Raw genomic sequence first — 19,306 nt, forward strand, 5'->3', positions numbered from 1 at the left:
CCAAAACAAATTAAAACAAGCCGGGTTGTCGGAAGCTGGGCGCTTAGGGTATAAAAATTTTGTGATCATCCTATGTGAGGAACTCTCTTTGCACGGTTTTCCATTCGTACATAGCTAACAAGTCGGGAAACCGGAAGCTAGACGCTTCAGGTATGAAAGGTTTTGTGTATTTCTTTTATAAAGAGATTTGAGTGTGCATTTGCCCCATTAGTATGTAGCACGTAATATATGCATATATTATGTGAAAATTTCCATTTTCAAGTGATATTGACATTCATAGTCTTGAATTTGCAGAGAACCAACAGTTTTGACCTAGTATAACTTTGTTAGTAAAAGTGCGATTTCCAAATTTGGCAGGATCATGTTCCATGCTGTAGCCTATATTGTTGCAATTTTGTGATTCTAGGGTGAACTTAAGGGGGGTTCTCCTGTCAATTACTAAAAATTATAGTAATGTACTATTATTGACTTTATTTGAACAGGTATCGGTATGGAGGGTATTTCGGAGCCTAGCCACCATATAGTGGCAGCCCCCTGACTTTTTTCAGATTTTTCGGTTGGGTAGTTTCTGAGAATGGGTTCGTTAAAAAAATAATCAATTCCAACCCCCCGCACTCCCCACCTTTTAAACGAATGTCAAAACCAAGACCGGCTTCAAAAAGTACTAACCGAGACCTTTAATTTGATACCCCACATGACTATATTTGATGAAAAAAAATTTACACCTCCCTTTTGCATGTATGGGGACCCCTCCTTAAATTCGACGTAAAAGGATGTAACTCACTATATGCGTGAGTGTTCACAGTTCTCACCTTTCTACCAAATTTGGTGTCAATCGCTACAACCGTCTCCGAGAAAAATATGTGTGACGGACTGACAGACAGACGGACGGACAGACATACAGACAGTGGGGCCGCAGTCTATTAAACGCTTTCGCACAATTGGACGTCGTTCTGGCCAACGAAGGATATGTAAACACCTTTCAGAAAGGCGGGTGTACCTCAATCGTAGACCTAACTTTTGTCAGCCCTGCACTGACACGTGGTATGGCTTGGTGCGTCAGCAAGCACTACACCCACAGCGATCACCAGGCAATCTTCTTTGGGCTATGGGTGGAGTCACCGGGCATAAGATTATCATGCCCGAAACCGAGAAAGATATCAGGCTGGTCCGCTAAAGCTCTGGATGAGCAGACCTTCATGGAGGTGTTACTGCCATTGACGGAACTAAACGACTTAAATATCTCGAGTCAATGCTATCAGCCAATATAGAACTGCGTTATGCTTCTCACATAGAGAAACACAAAACCTTTTATGCCTGAAGCGTCAAGCTTCCGGTTTCCTGATTTGTTTCATATTTTTTTTCTTACTTTTATTTTTTTTTTTTGTTTATTTTTCTTTTTTTTGTTGAGTTTTCTTGGGATATACTGAATTGTAGTCAATATGCATTCCAGTTAAATCTTTGTGTTATCCCCTCCTCATCTTTAACCCCCCAACTTTCACACACTAAATGAAGGAGTTTCTTCTAATATAATGGCCTGAGGAAGCCAAGATAGGAGGGGACCCTCAAAGGTCAGGTCTCATAGCACATCTGAAGCAGGAGAAACATTGATTGAGGATGCAATAATGGATCTTTCCTCTTGATCGCGGCATTCAAGTCCGGAATTTGTTTGAATTTTGAATGTGGGAATGAAAAACTTGCATAAAAAGTCCCTCATATACGATGAACCCAAAACCCGTGTATCAAAAGCGTCTAGCATCGTTTTAAAAAGGGAAAAATGCGCCGGTTCGGCGGAGAAAATTTGGTGCGAATCCGAGGATTATTAATAAAGTTACAATAGCTCAATACGTCAAAAGCGCATTTTCAGCGGGAATCCAACCAATTCTAGGCGGAACAAATATGCTAAAAATTTCATAATTTTGCCCAAACATGGTCAAAAGTTTATTGCATAGAATTAATATAAAATAACCATGATCCCTAGCTACCAGCCTTCGGTTTCTGAATTGCTGAAATTAATTCTTGCTTCATTCATTACTCCATATTAGGCGCACGGCCGACACCGCAGACAAAACCCATATTCTACTAATTCCCGACATTCCTTGAAAAACAAGAATATTTTTACCAATTTGTTCCCCTTTCCTTGTCCCTGCAGAGTTTAAATACAAAATTAACCAGAACCACAAGCTTTTATTTCAGATAAATTGCATTCGACAGCGACAAGCCATATTGCAAGCTTTCCCTGCACGTTTCGGCTCTCACTTTATTCAATTTGCAATCAACAGACGCATCTTGAAATCAATCAGTCCCAATCCGGTTTAACCCTTCAACATGCATCAGGATCAACGCGTAATACAAAACCGCCTCATTGCAGTTGCATTAGATGGTCCTGTTCGATGTCACCCATGATTTTCGGGACCAAAACACACTCGGCGGAAAGGAAGCGGAGTTGCGGGAGCACCAGCAGCGAACAATGCCGGCTTTCCCCTTCGCGACCACTCACACTCGTGAACTTCGGCTGGCTACCTACACAATGAAAGCGCGCTCTCAGCCCGCCGAGCCGCGACCAGCTGCTCTTCCCCAGTTACACGCGCTCGGCTACCAAACATCTGTCAAATCTCTTCCGCTAGCAAAACGAAAACATGGCGTGTTCCGTCTTTCGTGGTCCGCGATTTATTTCTTCGATTCTACGAAGTTCCAGGACGATTTCCGGCGCAGAAATTACACCAAAGGTAAGTGGAATAAAGCTAGTGTGGGATCGTCCTTAGAAATCAGGACATTTGTGTGTAGTTTTGCGGAAATTTTCTTTTAAAAATCTTACGTGACACTCGGGTGATTGCCTTGAATTCCCACACACATCCGCAGTGCCGCGGTGCATTTCCCCTCCGCTCTCGGCTCTCACGTGCTCGTTTCTAATTGCATACAATTTACATGCGGAAAAGTCGAAACTTGAACCTTTCTTCAGTTCGAGGTTGAGGCGACGCTGCGCTCCTGCAAGTGCAGCGACGTCGACGTGCGGCAACGCACCGATTCGGGGGGAGTAAGACCATTTGACAGGTGAAAACTAGGAAAAAAGTTTCCACTTACCTGCGGGGCGCCCGGGAATCTATGTTGCCGTGATTTGATGGGAATCAGATGAAATATTTCACACCCGGCACCGCACATTCACATGCACTTGATTTTCCGGGGGGAAAACGCGAAAAACCAGGAAATGGTTCTGGACGCTGGGCGGGGAGAGCGAGTTGCACGCAGTGAACTTTGCATGCGACAAAATGCGCTTTGCAGTTTCGTTGCTGGCGCAGTCGTGAGTGGCTTGCGTCGCCGCTGCACGCGATGGTGATGGGGGTTGGATGGGATCAGATGCAGATGAGCGATGTTGCCGTCTGTGGGGTGGAAATGTGTCGTCAGACAGGATAATGAGGTACAGTTGATGGATATATTTTTTGTACATGGTATGGGGTGAATGATTATGAATTAGTCAAATAAGGGAATTGGGAAAAACAACTTTATTTTGAGCTTTCTTAACATTTTCTTTGCTTGATATTATAATTATAAGCTTTTGTGTAAATAAAAACTTTATTAAAATCGATTTACTTATTGTTTGCCACATGCACTTTTCTCGAAAGCAGCTACATCGGTTCAAACAAAATTAGGATACATTGCGCAACATGAGTTTGTATGGAGGTTGAAGGAGGCTCCCCTTCATGCAAATAAGGGGTGCACATTTTTTCCTCTAATGTACCCGTGTAGGGTATCAAATGAAAGGTCTTCATAATTACTTCCACAAGAACTTCTTAATTTGGACGTTCGTTGCTAAATAGAGGAATGAGGGTCAAAAAGTACAAATATAAAGTGGGACAGAACTAATTTTCGGAAACTATTCAACCGAAAAAGTTGGAAAAATTCCTGATGCTGTGGCTATTTAAAGTCTAGGCTTCATCAAAATGCATCTCATTCCGATATCTACTCAAATAAACTTAACAATAGTGTATTCCCAAACTTCGGAACTTGACCGGGATACTTGGAAAAGGAAAGGCAATAGCATGGCCCATACTACTGGAAAGTTTAGTGGAAATCCTGCCATTCTTAAAATACGAATAGGTGAAATACACTACACTTTAAAGTCAACTATCTTGAAAACCACAACCCTTTATGGGTGAAAGATTGCCTTGGATGATATTTTTCCTTTGTTGGCAAAAAGTATCTTAATCTATACAAATACGTATTTCGGGGACCAACTGTCCGCTTTTTCAGTGTTTTATCTTCCAAAAAAATTCCTTGGCAATTTGGATTTTTATCCTCCTGTGATTATAATCTTAATTAAACTTCTATTCTTCTCCTAGCCCTTCCTAAAAGTTCCACCAAGGAAGAAAAATTGTTGTCCATGTCCATGTTTAGCCTTTTTTTCGAGGAGAATTTTCGAAATGTGGAGGCTCTCGTAGGAACCTAATCTCCTAACGTCGTTCACTTCTTTCAAAATATTGGTGTTGTCCCACGACAAATGGTGTCCCTGCTCTATTATATGTCTGGCAACCGCGGACCTTGTATGGGTTATTCTTGTTTTTAGCGGATTCGGCCTCCTTTAAGTGTTCTAACTCCCTAGTGTGAACTAGCCGTTTTGTTTGTCCTACGTAAATTTTGTTGCAGTCTGGGAAGTCGGGAAATCTTATAAATTCCGCTTTTTTTCGTACACTCCTTTTGTCCTTGACTGATTGTAACCGCCGGGTTCGTCATTGTAAAATCCATCCAGTTCAAGGCTCCTGTTGTGGCTTCGTAATAAGCTGTTTTCCGTGTAGGGTTGTCAGCCCTACCCAACCCACAATCTGGAGGACCAGTTGGTATAATTTGTCCCGTTTTTAGGCGTGGGAGACTTGCCTTCATCCTTCTCCGTTTGCAGCTTTTCGTTAAGAAAGAGCTCCCAGCGACCACCACGTGGAGGTGGAGATAGGGTTTGGTAATAGAGCTGTTGGTGTTGGTTCAGCACGCGTTTCCCAGGTGTTATGCTCCATCGTGGGTACTAATCCACGTTTCGCCCTCCCTCAGTTGCACCATCCTTTTATTGACTTTAAAGCCGCATATGATAGCATAGCCAGGGTGAAACTGTACACGGCCATGCGAGAATTCGATATCCCGACGAAATTGATAAGACTGACTAGGCTGACCCTGACCAATGTGCGAGGCCAGATAAAAGCAGTAGGATCGCTCTCAAGACCAGTCGACGTCAACCACGGTCTACGACAGGTGGATGCCCTAACCTGGCCCTCGAGAAAATGATTCGTGATGCTGGGGTAAATGCGATGGCACGATCCTCTTTAAGTCTACCCAACTACTGACCCGAGACGTACAAAATGTTTCCATCCAGATCGAGCAGACGCTGATTGGCGCGAGATCTTGGGCTGCACATCAATGAAGGTAATACAAAATATATGGTGGCAACGTCAGCACCGAAAATCAACCAACCAACGACATTAAACCGCACTGGTCAAACGGGAAGAATAAAGATTGGAGACTACAACTTTGAGACCGTTGATAATTTTTCCTATTTGGAGCCGAAAATCACATTCGATAACAGCTACGATGATGTTGTTGGCTGCCAACAGAGCCTATTTCAGCTTACCCTCGAAACGTCTCACCACAGGGTCAAAGCTCTTACTGTACAAGACAATGATTTTGCCAGTCCTCATGTATCCCTCGGAGACTTGGGTTCTTAACAAGAAAAATTTTGAACTGTTGGCCGCGTTCGAGAGAAGAATCCTCCGAAGAATTTTCGGCCCCCTACATGAGGATGGACGATTCCGTAGCCTACACAATGACGAAATCTATGAGCGATACCATGAGCGTCAGGTTATGGATAAAATCCGGCTCAATAGGTTACGGTAGGCGGGTCACTTAATCCGTATGGATGAGGATGATCCAGCCCGGAAAGTCTATAAAGGTAATATCTATGGTAGAAAAAGAAGACGAGGCAGACCTTGCCTGAGATGGAGCGATGATGTAAGTCAGGACGCCAGACAGCTTTTAGGGATATCGAATTGGTCGCTCTCGGCGCAAAACCGGGATGCCTGGAGTTCGTGATTAAGGCAGGCCTAGACCGGATATCGGTTGTTGCTTCGTTGGTGATGATGATGATTGTCGAGGTGACCCAGAATCCACGTTTATGTAGCAAACTTTTGATGTTTTTTGTTCGACTCGAGTAGGTTAATGTTATCCATTGTTTAGGTTCTGTGTTCACCTCCTGGAAGAGTGTTGAAAGTTACTGTCTTGAGGTCTGAGGTAGTTCCTTTTTGATCCGATTTTCGATGAGGTTCCTGTTGTATCCGTTTTTATTGGCTGTTTCCAGGATGTAGTTCATTTATTTGTTTCTTCTCTCCTTATTGAACCGTGCTGTGACCATCCTGTGAATCATAAAGTTGTGTGCCGCCATTTTATGGTGGAAATCGTGGTTTGAAATGTATGTAATGGTTCGTTGTGTCTGGGTTGGTTTTCTCTAGATATCGAATTCAAAATCTCCTCCTTCTCGGATTATTTTTAAGTCTAAGAACGGTATGTCCCCTTCCTTTTCGATCTCCATGGCGAAATCGATTTTCCTGTGTGCCCAGTTGAGTTTCTCGAAGATTGTTCCTGCTTCTTCCCTTTTGATAATTGCGAATACATAATCCACGTATCTGATCCAGAATCTCGGGAATGCCCCAGCTTCCTCGAGTTCATTCTCCAGGTTCTCCATAAATACTCCGCATAGCAGCGGTGAGAGGGGGTTGCCCATTGCTGCCCCGGAGGTTGTTTGATAACATTTATTCCTGAATGCGACATAGGATTTACTCATCCACGTGAAGGCTAGTTTCTTATACAGATTAGTCTTCTTCCTCCATTCGGGTGAGTTTTCGTGTTTCGTGATCCATTCCTCGAACAAGTGTAGGGCTTCCTTCATTGGTACGCTTGGGAGCAGCGCTTTGATGCTGAAGTGTATCTTCATTTTTTTCATCTGGCAACAATGTTATTTTAAGTCGGAAAATAAGAAGAAAATCTTTTGGCAGCATTCATTTTTTTGTCACTAGCAGGGGATTTCCAAAATTCAAATTTGACGAATGCCAGCGTATTGTCATAGTGTTTTTTTACGCGTTTCAAAGAATTGTACAGTTGATTTAGTCCACGATATGCTGTAAAGTAGCATAGAAATGGAAAGAGGTCAGCTTCAGTTTGCCAAAAAATGTATAAACAAACCAGATAACATTTGACGCAATATATTATAATTGCATGAGATGAAAATTATGCACTTTGATTCTAACAAAAAAACAATATGTAAGACGGCCTCCAAAGCAAGAATTTCGTGCCAAGTTTACCACAAAGGTGGTCAAGCACGGCAGTCTCAAAATGATGTAATGGAGATGTTGCCAGTGAAATGGTGTTGGACCTCTTGTAAAAATCGCCGGCAAAATGGATGTCTCCTGTTATGTAGGGCAAATATTGGAGGTCGATATGTTACCTTACGCTGAAGAGGAAATGTCATTGCGCTGGGTCTCCCAATAGGATGATGAACCGAAGAACACATTAAAAACAAGCAAAAGATTGGTCTCGAGCCCATAATATTAGGGTCATGGAGTGGCCAGGGCAATCACCGGACCTCAATCCTATAGAACATCTTTGAATAGATGTTAAGAAAGGAGTTAGGGACGCAAAACCAAAATATAGTCAAGAGTTATGGCAAGCTGCAAAAAATGCTTGGGAATTTATGCTCTCTGATAGGGTCTATGAGGTCCGGACGTCAAGAAGCAATTAAATTTGATGATGGAGCTACTTCATATTGAATGGAATGCAAAGAGTTTGCTTATAGGACCATATCCAGACCCACTAACACACCTTTCCTCTATATGTTCTTATTTGAAATGAAAGGTCTCGATTAGTACTTTTCGAAGTCAGTGTTAGTTTTGACATTTTTTGGGGAGTGCGGGTGGCGAAAGTGATGATTTCATTAACGGACCCATACGGAGAAACAACCCAACCGAAAAATCTGCAAAAAAAAACTTGAAGTGGCCCCTATACGATGTCCAGGCTGCTAAATACCCTCTTTATCGATATCTACTAAAATTAAGTTAATAATAGTATATTGTATATTTTTGAAAATTGACTAGAAACCCCCTTAAATTTATCCTAGAGTTATAAATATTTGCAAAAAAATGAACATGGTGGAAAATTTGTACCGCGACCTTCCGCTGCAACAGCCCAGCGCTCTAACCACTTGAGTTTTCTGGACATATCCCCAAGTTTGATCAAAATGATACTATTACTGATAAAGTAACATTAGTTGTCTTTTCCTTGCAATTTACTGCAACTCAAAATATTAAATATCAATATCACATTAAAGTGAGTAGTTGGACATGCTAAATATATATACACTTTACAGATTACCCATAAATGGAATAGTTCTGCACTCAAAGATACAGAAAAACAAACAAAAGCTTTCACGCCTGAAGCGCAGTTTCCGACTTGTCATTTTATTAATTCCAAGTTACACAGAAATATTGCAGAAAAACAGTACAGTGAGCGTTTATCGCAACCAAAAAAAAAATTGTACACTTCAGTTTATCATTTTATATCGCAACACGTAACGCGATTGCTACTTAAAAGGGGGTATCGCTATTTTTCGTGTTGTATTTAGAACTTCTGGGCTCCCTGGCGTATATGACAATGCTTAATTCGTTGCAAGTATCTCACGTTAAAGACTCGAAAATGAACAATGAGCAGCTGTCCTGCTACTCCAATGAGATGATCATTACATATTCTAAAATCATCATCATCAACGGCGCAACAACCGGTATCCGGTCTAGGCCTGCCTTAATAAGGAACTCCAGACATTCCGGTTTTGCGCCAAGGTCCACCAATTCGATATCCCTAAAAGCTGTCTGGCGTCCTGACCTACCCCATCGCTCCATCTCAGAGAGGGTTTGCCTCGTCTTCTTCGCTCTTATAGTCTTTCCGGGCTGGATCATCCTCATGCATACGGATTAAGTGACCCGCCCAGCGTAGCCCATTCAACCAAACTTTATCCACTACCTGACGGTCATAGGAGAAATTATGAACGGCCTCAAAGTTGTAGTCTCCTATCTTTATTCTTCCCGTTTGACCAGTGCGGTTTGATATTGTTGATTGGTTGATTTTCGGTGCTGACGTTGTCACCATATACTTTGTCTTGCCTTCATTGATGTGCAGTCCAAGATCTCGCGCCGCCCGCTCAATCTGGATGAAGGCAGTTTGTACGTCTCGGGTCGTTCTTCCCATGATGTCCATATCAGCATTACGGATCACTTTCTCGAGGGCCAGGTTAAAGAGGACGCATGATAGGGCATCACCTTGTCGTAGACCGTTGTTGATGTCGAATGGTCTTGAGAGTGATCCTGCTGCTTTTATCTGGCCTCGCACATTGGTCAGGGTCAGCCTAGTCAGTCTTATCAATTTCGTCGGGATACCAAATTCCCTTATGGGCGTGTACAGCTTTACCCTGGCTATACTATCACAGGCGGCTTTAAAGTTGATGAAAAGATGGTGCAACTGATGTCCATATTCCAACAGTTTTTCCATCACTTGCCGCAAAGACAAAATCTAATCTGTTACTGATTTGCCTGGAGTGAAGTCTCTTTGATATGGGCCAATGATGTTCTGGGGGTGTGGGGCTATCCGACCTAACAGGATAGCGGAGAATATCATATAGATGGTGCTCAGCAACGTAATACCTCTATAATTGTTGCACTGTGTGGTATCTCTCTTTTTATGTATGGAACAGATAATGCCTCGTTGCCAGTCGTTAGGCATTGATTCACTATCCCACACCTTGACCATAAGTTCATGAACCGCTTGATGCAATTGATCGCCTCCATATTTAACCAATTCGGCTGTAATTCCATCGGCTACTGACGACTTTTGATTTTTAAGCCGATGAATTGCACGGACTGTTTATTTTATACTAGGTGGTGGCAGTATTTATTCGCCGTCTTCAGTTGGCGGGACCTCCAATTCTCCGATGTTCTCATTGTTGAGCAGTTCATCAAAATACACAATCCATCGCTCCAATATACCCATTCTGTCGGAAATCAGATTTTCCTCTTTGTCTTGGCAGGGTGAGCATCGAGGTGTACAAGGCTTCATCCTGCTGGCTTGATAAAACTTCCGCGCCTGATGCGGTTGCTCCCTGTACTTTTCGAGTTCACAGACTTGTTGCTTCTCCCAGGCTCCTTTTTTCCTTCTCCGAAGTCGATTGTCTGCTCGACGGAGTTCGTGATAAGCCTCCGTGCGTGCCCGCGTCCTTTGAGAATGCAACATTATTGGGAATGCGGCATTCTTTCGTTGCTTGCTTACATTCATCGACGAGCCAGCCGTTCCGGCTATTTTAACGACTGGGGCCAAGTATGTTTGTGGCCGTATCAATGATAACGTTCTTTAGGTGATTATGAAGATCATTTGTTGATGCTTTATCTTCTAAATCTCTGTTGACTAGGTGTCGCGGAGGGTTGTGTTGTGGATGGCTTCAGTATTCATTCTCATTTGATTGTCAGACGGGATTCTAGGTGGTGTTGTTATTCGGGGCTGGAGCACCATGCCAACGAGATAATGATCTGAGTCTATATTGGCCCCCCTGTATGATTTCAAATTTATCAAGGCTGAGAGGTGACGGCGTTCGACCAACATGTGGTCAATTTGGTTGAAAGTGGTCCCATCTAGAGAGGCCCACGTTTGCTTGTGGACCGCTTTCCGCGCCATCCAGGTATTTCCAGCAACCATTTCATGTGATACTACTAATTGAATAATTCACAATCCGTTATCATTATTATCCTTATCTAAGCTATGGGAGCCGACGTGCCACCTGAATACGGGCTCCGTCTGGCTGTTAAAACCTCCATGTATGTTTTTGATATCATACCTGGGACTGGGGCTGGGTTTCGAGGGTTCGTTCTACTGCCTCGTAGAAGATATCCTTCTGCAGTCTCCTCTGTAGGGGTGTGAACATTAATGGGGTTTATAGTTCTAAATTTGTCTCGCAAGCGCAGAGTGCCTAGCCGTTCGTTTGTGTTTTCATAGCCGATAACAGCAGGTTCCATTTTTTGGCTGACTAAGAAACCTACTCCGTGCACCTGATTTACCGGATGGCTCTATAATATATGGTGTATTGACTTTTCTGTAGGAGACCGGTCGCTGTCTAACGCAGTTACTTTAGCTCTATATTGGAGCAGGGTATTGGCTAGCTGCTTGGCAGTTCCTTTTCTGAACAGGGAGCGCACGTTCCATGAAAAAATGCGCAAATCGTTATTGCGTTTTCGTTGCCGTGTTCGTCGTTATGTTGTTAGTGCAGTCCGAGCCTCCTTTTGTGACTTGGTAACTTGGGTTTTCCGTGTAGGTTTGGCAGCCCTATCTAACCCCCAACCTGGAGGACCAATTGGTAGAATTTGTCCCGTTTTTAGGCGCGGGAGACTCGCCTGCATCCTTCTCCCCCTGCAGCTGGAACTTATACTACCCTATAACGACCATTTCTACTCATCATAGGTCTTTACCTTAGTCTCATGTTTTCTCCAGTGTCGCTCGATTACTGGACACCATATATGTTCTGTTTTTTACAGAGGTCAATCCGTTTTTTTAATTAGATTGTGGAACTTTAATTTTTGGGTTGTGAATGACATCACCTATATTCCACAAAGGAACAGTGAACAGGAGACATTGATATTAAATTAATTATAATCCGGAAAATTTACTAATGGCCTACTCCTTTTAATTCCGATTGTAATTATTAGAAAGGATCATTGACAGCACCTTATGATTATTGTTATTGATATGGGAGAGCCCCAAGTACTGAGGGCTCGTCTCCTTATCCCCAAGGGGAGATATTTCGAATGCTGACAGACTAGAACAGTTAAAATTTGCTATTTTTTCGGATTGTTTGATGGCTCTGTAATTAGTTTTTGATTTGAGCATCCCAATTCCTCTAATTCAAACAAGAGGCACATAATAAAAATAAGGAAAATTTCATAATTTCTAGAAGGTTACAGTATTTCGAATATAAATTATTAAATCCTTTTCTAAGTCATAGCAATAAACCACTGTGACAAAATAATAGGTAGGCAAAGGAGCTACCGTTCTGCGCTAATGTTTTGTTGGCTTGAAAATATTATTTCGAAAACGCGGTTTTTTTAATCGCAACTCGTTACAAATGCCATGGTCGTTCTGTTCCGCACACAGGTCGGCGAAGTTCTTCGTTTGATATTGTTTCAGGCAGAAGTACTGAACTGGCACGACTTAGGGATAACTTGAAGAGAGTTTGAAGCTTTTGAGTAACAGCGGTGATCACTTTCAACCTGTTACTGTCATACAGCAGCACAGAGAGTCGTCAGACCGAGAGTTTTGTTATTTATCTTTGGTCTAACTCTGTTTGCTCCCTTTCCAAATCCAGAGTTGTTTGGCCAAGCTGTGACTTGATGTGAAAGCAAACAGATTTCATCAGCATGGTCTGATCTCGGACCAAGGCAGTTGATAAAGACGTCATTGATGGAGAGAAGGAATATTATGGGCAACAGAATTCAGCCCTGACGGACTCCGCTTGGGCTTTCCAAATTCTCCCACCACCAAAGTTAGCTATCATACTATATTTTTGTTATCGGTACATTCGAACAAACGTTACCTTTTATCATTGGTGTCAGCGTAGAAACTTTGTTCTTTAGTATTATACTTCCTCCATTCACGTCCTATTTTGATTTCGAACTCTTCTAGAAGTAGTTTGATGTCACTTATGAGTAGTGGATAGTGGAGGATACTGTAAAACTGGTTCTTTCGTTTTTTATTCCGACTTGGTTCGCGGAGTCAAGGAGGAAGAAGAATAAATTGAATGGAATAGAATAGTAACATTTTTATCGTTTATTTGCATACCATTAACCTTCATCTCCGTGTGATTTTAAAATTAATTTGCTTTCATTAAATTCCACAGATTCCCGCGATCATCACTACCACAACCCTTCAACAACCGCTTCGTCACTCTAGCTTCCGTTCATCGCCTCTAGTACGTGATCTTCAAGAATATCCAGAAGTTGAAATTGTCCGAAATCCGCCCGAATGGAAATACGTCGAAAGACTTCTCCGGCCGCAAACAGTGCCAATTCCTCCAAAAAAAGTTGAAACCCTTCCATCCGGCTGGAAGCCACAGAGAACTTATGACCCGAAATCAGATAAATATTTTGTTCGGCGCACTAAAAACCACATGGTCCCTGTCTATTTGATGAAAACCTATCGTGGCATGCGTCAAGTTACCCTGATACGTTATGTGCTAGGAGATATTTGGGCTCTTGAAAAGGACTTAAGGAAGGTGGTGGAAGCGTCGCAAGATGGAAAGGTTTGCGCGAGTAGAGTGAATGAAATGTCGGGACAGATTACGTTTCATGGAGATTATGTAGATGTGGTGAAGAAATATTTAGAAGAGCAAGGATTCTAGGCGATTTGGTTTGTTTTTAGGATGGAAATGTTGTACATATGTCCTATTTGTGGCAGAACGATTGTTACGAGATTAGAATAAAAGAAAAGATAAATCAGAATAGAAAATAATTTCTCAATTATTAGAAGAATTTAGAGAATATAGTATAATTTATTTAATATTAATTTTTGGTATTCATCCCCTATGATTGGCGGTGATGAATATATGTATTTGTGCAGTTTATATTAAAGTTCAAGGAAATAATGGGGGGGGGGGGGGGGGGGGGTGGATACCAGTGTAGAGATAGAACAGGCGAAGATAGGCATTCAAGTGAGGTGAAGCGCATATTATGTCCTTTGCGGAGGTGTAGACACTGAGATCATCTTGTTGGACCTCGATGAGATTATGAAAATTTCGGATGTCATTGAGCGTGTTGGCTAGTCCGTATTGTCATACCGGGCCGAAAGCTTTCCTCATGTTAAGGAAGTAGGCTATTTAAATGCCTTGTAGTTAACCCTGAACCAGGTATCCATTTTGAAAATCAAGACGGCGGTTTTTCAAGTGTCTTGTAACCAAAATAGTTTAGGTTTGATGAAAATCTAATGTACAAACCTAAATAAGTTTTGAATTTTGGTAATCTGCAAACTTTTGAACATATTTTTTATCATAATATGTGAAAAAAAAAGGAAAAAACAAATTGTATGACACTGGAATGACTTCTTAAATCTGCTGAGGGATATTTTTACGATTTAAAATATTCGAGATTGATTTACCATCTAATCTCCTTCAACCAAAATACCTTGGGTTTAGTCGGTGTTCACTAATGACACCAGTTTACCGCTTACCTTGAGGAACCCCTCGAGTCCTTCATCAGTGTCTTGCCAGCGCCGGTTATTTTCCGGTTAGCTGTCGACAAAAGTAATGAGATAAGTGTTAGCTTTCGCCGGCGAACGCTAGCAAATGGTGAGATCGTTTTGTGGAAGTCAGAATGCCAATTTGAAAAGCTTTAAGATCACCGACTACCCAGAGCAGTTATTATCAGATTGCGGACATTTCCTATTGTGCTTAAAGACGTATGGGGCAGTAAGAGCATGATGGAGATTTGCAACCTGTTTGTAGCAGTAAAAGCCTTTGCCATTCACTTAATACATAACTCAGTTAACATGTTCGGCCCTATCTTGGCCCCTAGCGTGTAAGCCTTATTAGGTATGATTTCCGGACTTTAAGCTTTGCCTCTCTATTTCCTACTGGAAATTTCCAGTGTTACTTGTCTGATTGCTGTGGCCACGATTCAGCCACGAGGTGAATATTATTCGTCCTCTTGAAATTGCGCAATGAATCTAATTTTGTCTTTAATACACCACACCCTCTTTATGGCAGGCAATTAGCCAACTACATCCTGACCTTGACAATGTTGCCACATTTCTTAGTGGTAATTACACAGGAGATAAAGAACTCAGTAAACAAGAGCTAATTTTTAATATAAAGCCCCAAAGAAACTCAAAAATAACTTACTTATCCAAACGCTTGATACGCTTTAATCGTTCTTTTCGCTAGTAATATCTTCTGGTATTTCCAGGTAAAAGAACGGCTCAACTTCGACAAGATTAACTGGCGCGAATTGGCCCAAGTAGTTCTAATAGGAATTGCCTAATTGTCTTTTTATAACAAGAAACAAGAAGTGTTATAAAAAGACACTAATCCGAAGATGGGTTACATGGGATTTGACAGATCATTTCCTTCTTACATAGAGTTCAACTTTTTTGGTTGATAAATATTTATTACTTAATTCCAACCATACATTGGAAGCCTCAAATATATTTCAATTCTTAAAACTAGTAAATCATTTACATACTTCCATGCCTTTCCTGGGAATTTTATGTTTTAGCATTAAGGGGGTCATCCCATGTGTCGGATTCGCGAAATCGAATTTTTTTTGACATCAATTGTGTCTAGATATAGTGTAGAGTATATGGGAAAAGTGATTTTTTGATATTCGCGATCGTTCGGAAATTATAGTATTTATGACAATCGTCGCGCATACTTATCGGTCCGAATGACGTCGCTAAAAGGACAACAATTGAAGCCAAGGATGCACATTTGTTTCTTGAAGAAACCTAAGGTTTATGGAATAGGTATAGCAGATTAATGATCAGTTAAGATTTTATGGCTAAAAATCACATTCGATATTTTAAATGCGTTTTTCTCGAAACTGCATATTGAAAATCTGCTGCCACCATAGCCCAAAATCTATCCAACGAAATTCTTTGAAATTTTCACGACTTATTTAGAGCATATTTCTACGGTCCGCAAACTAGGATAATTCCGTTTCACTTGGTAGCTTTTTTTTTGTTTATGAAGGAAGCCTTAAAAAAACATCAAAATTCACAAAAAAAAAGTTGATCAAGGCACCAAAAATTTAGCTCTCAATATTTTTTAATAGTCCTAGTTTACGGAATGCATTTAAGTCCGCACGTTAAAGTGCCGCTTACTATTTTTCTTTAAGATGATTGCAGCACCCTCTAGCGTGGCATCAGAAAAATACCTTTTTTGGAGATGGGTGTATAAATTGCTCTGTATTTCAATAATGAAATATGCTATCGGACTGGAAAAATTACTACGCATACTCAAGATATCAATAAATATATCGTGAAAAATTCATATCTGTATCTTCATCCAGTTCTTCACAAAAAAAATTCTAAAGAGAGCGAAAAAAAACGGCCTTCACACGGGATGACACTCTCAAGAGAGAAAATTCAGACCCGGGGTGATATTTACCTGAGTCTGGGTAGAAATTATGAGGGCTCCTTTAGCATCGCTTGTTTTCTTTGAAATTTATTTTCCGGGTGCGGGGAAATTACCCCTAAAACAAGGCACAATTGACGATGAAGCTGATCCCGCACATACTGAAACTCCATTGAAGTGTCTCATCAGTAGTGCTTGCACGCCTGTGCACTAGCCAGGCTCGGGAATGTGGGGTTTCTTTTGGATGCTTGGACACCTGTCATTTACCAAAAGTTCACGTGTCCTTCACCACACCGGAACTTGAAAAGCAAACAACACGCGAAGCTAAACTGAAAAATAAAAAACATACAGACTCGATCGCGTTGTAAAACTTGAGAGCCGAGTGCTGTGAATAAAGGGAAAGATTCATGACGGATAATATCCTCAATCGATGTTTCTCCGGCTTCAGATATCCGTGAGGCGCGGTCTGTGGATAAAAAAATGATGTTGCCCCGAAGGGTGAGAATTCCTAAGGCAGGAGAAGCATTGGCCGTCGTGGATCTTACATCTCGATTCATGAGTTTTACGGCTACGCGCCGGTGGCCAACTCGGTATCCTTATTACCGAGTCTTACTCTCATCTAGATTTCGATAACAGCTGGAAAAGCAGATCAACAGATAAGAGACGGTAAACAGTGAATTCCCTGCACCGCAAGATAGAGAAGCGCCAACTTGTCCTCCAGGTATGAATTCGGAACCTGGAGAGTGCGTTCCCTGTACCTAATTTAAGGGGAAAACTACTGCAAAGCAAAAATTGGGATTTTTTTTTAAAAAATTTAATCAATCGATATTCCGTACAAAGGTGCTTATTATAGGAGTACTGGGGAGTGTTTGTAAATTTTACAAGAGCGCCTGTGTTGCTGAACAAACCGACGATCATCAGCTTTGCTGCTTGCTGATTTGCAGTTCCAGTTTTTGCATTATCTTTAAGATCTGAGAAAAACCTTCGTTGGATATAATCGCAATGAAGGTGTTTAGGAGCCAAACTTCAGATAGTCGCGTTAAAACCTTTATTGGCATTCTGCGTGTGGCCTTCTAATAAATTAAAAATAAATGTCGGTTAATCTTCCTTTTCCTCTAAGTTCATGCAATTTACGTTTTTTAACTGGCTGTAAAATCATCACCGCATGGATTAAGGTTAAGGATGGCGTTAAATGTCAGCTGTCTCCAATGTAATTTCCATATTTGACTCCGTACTATACCTCCGATCGCGAAAAAATTTCGGTTATAGCAGAGACCTCCATTTTTCCAGCCGAACCTTCCTGATTTTTGGAGCAGTTTTCATATTTCTTCGTGTTGCTGGCATTAGTTACTTTTCACTACCAGATCGATGATTTCTCCGGTATAGTAAGCAATGAGGGTAGTGATGCCGTACAAAGTTTTAGAACCTCGCTTTTTCCATGGGAATTCTATGGTACACAGGCTCTGCACGTATCCGTGAACCAATGCAGGTTTTGAAAAGAAGATGATGATTGAAAAACTAATTAGGCGAACACAAGAACGAACATGGAGGGGCAACATTACACGAGCAACCTGATGAGACAAAATGGATAAGTGTATCCATGTCCATCAATTTCCATAAAATAAAACTCTTATGGCAAAATTCAATATAAAAGTGGTTGGTACCAGCAGAGACATCACGGTTAAAAAGCACTTAGGCAGCGAAAAGGACTCATTGAAAAGCGAAAAAACCGTGGTCTATAAAGAATAAATTGTAGCAACTGCGACAAAGTCTACATAGGAACAAACGGCTCAGCACGACGAGATTTGAAAGAAGCGGAATACGGGGAAAGACAAGGAGCCAACACGATCAGCGGTAGCCATGCTATTCAGTAATAGCAGACAGCCTGGAACTTGTGCGACGTGTAAAGCTTGCGCCCCACAGACCGCGATCTGTCGTGGCAAAAAACGATCTGTCGCGATGGTCAGCGATCTGTTCGTAAAAATTTACAAAATTGATATTTGAATAATTGAATAATTTTGAATTTCTATGATAAATGGTGGTCAAAGGATAGTATAGGTCCCGGGGCGAAACGTGGATTGGTACCCACGATGGAGCATAAAACCTGGGAAATGCCTGCTGAACCAACACCAACAGCTCTACTACCAAACCCTATCTCCACCTCCACGTGGTGACCGCTGGGAGCTCTTTCTTGACGAAAAGTTGCAGACGGAGAAGGATGAAGGCGAGTCTCTCGCGCCTAAAAACGGGACAAATTGTACCAACTGGTCCTCCAGGTTGGGGGTTGGGTAGGGCTGACAACCCTGCACTGAAAACAACTTGTTACGAAGCCACAACAGGAACCTCGGACAGGACGGATTTTAAAACGACGGACCGGGCAACGACAAAGGAACAACGATTTGCGCATTTTCTCATGGAACGTGCGTTCCCTGTACAGAGATGAAGCTGATAAGCAGCTAGCCGATACCCTGTCCCAATATAGGGCTGATATAACAGCGTTGCAAGAGATGCGATGGACAGGGACCGGTTTCCTGGAGAAGAGCCACTACATCATATATTATAGCGGTCATCCAGTAAACCATGTGCTCGGAGTAGGTTTCTTAGTCAGCCAAAAAATGAAACCTGCTGTTATCGGCTTTGAAAACATAAGCGAACGGCTATGCACTCTGCGCTTGCGAGGCAAGTTTAGAAATATAAGCCTCATCAACGTTCACGCCCCTACAGAGGAGACTGCAGAGTCGGAGAAGGATACCTTCTACGAGGCAGTAGAACGAACCCTCGAAGCCTGTCCCAGATATGATATCAAAATCATACTTGGGGATTTTAACAGCCAAGTAGGGAAGGAGCCCGTATTCAGGCGATACGTTGGCTCCCATAGCTCACACGAAAAAACAAATGATAACGGACTGCGGATTATTCAATTAGCAGGGTCACACGAAATGGTTGTTGGAAGTACCTGGTTTGCGCGGAAAGCGGTCCACAAACATACGTGGGCCTCTCCAGACGGGACCACTTTCAACCAAATTGACCACGTGTTGATCGAACGCCGCCACCTCTCAGCCTTGATGAATGTCAGAACATATAGGGGGGCCAATATAGACTCGGATCACTATCTCGTTG

At 41.9% G+C, this 19,306-nt stretch overlaps 2 protein-coding genes across 2 annotated transcripts in view; one reads left to right on the forward strand and one right to left on the reverse strand.

The window, feature by feature from the left end:
• LOC119653523 overlaps positions 1-3,432 on the reverse strand; it is a 202,944-nt gene extending 199,512 nt beyond the window's left edge. Inside the window, exon 1 of the mRNA XM_038058191.1 lies at positions 3,085-3,432. The gene's annotated coding sequence lies outside the window, so the exon portion shown is untranslated. The remainder of the gene's footprint in view (positions 1-3,084) is intronic.
• Positions 2,570-13,574, forward strand: LOC119653524 (probable 39S ribosomal protein L49, mitochondrial). The gene is made up of 2 exons (XM_038058194.1): positions 2,570-2,729; positions 12,962-13,574. The coding sequence occupies exons 1-2, from the start codon at positions 2,640-2,642 to the stop codon at positions 13,460-13,462; spliced, it is 591 nt and encodes a 196-aa protein (XP_037914122.1). The 5' UTR covers positions 2,570-2,639; the 3' UTR covers positions 13,463-13,574.
• The last annotated feature ends 5,732 nt before the right edge of the window (positions 13,575-19,306 follow it).

This window comes from Hermetia illucens, chromosome 4 (assembly GCF_905115235.1).
Source record: "Hermetia illucens chromosome 4, iHerIll2.2.curated.20191125, whole genome shotgun sequence".
NCBI classification, from domain to species: Eukaryota; Metazoa; Arthropoda; class Insecta; order Diptera; family Stratiomyidae; genus Hermetia; species Hermetia illucens.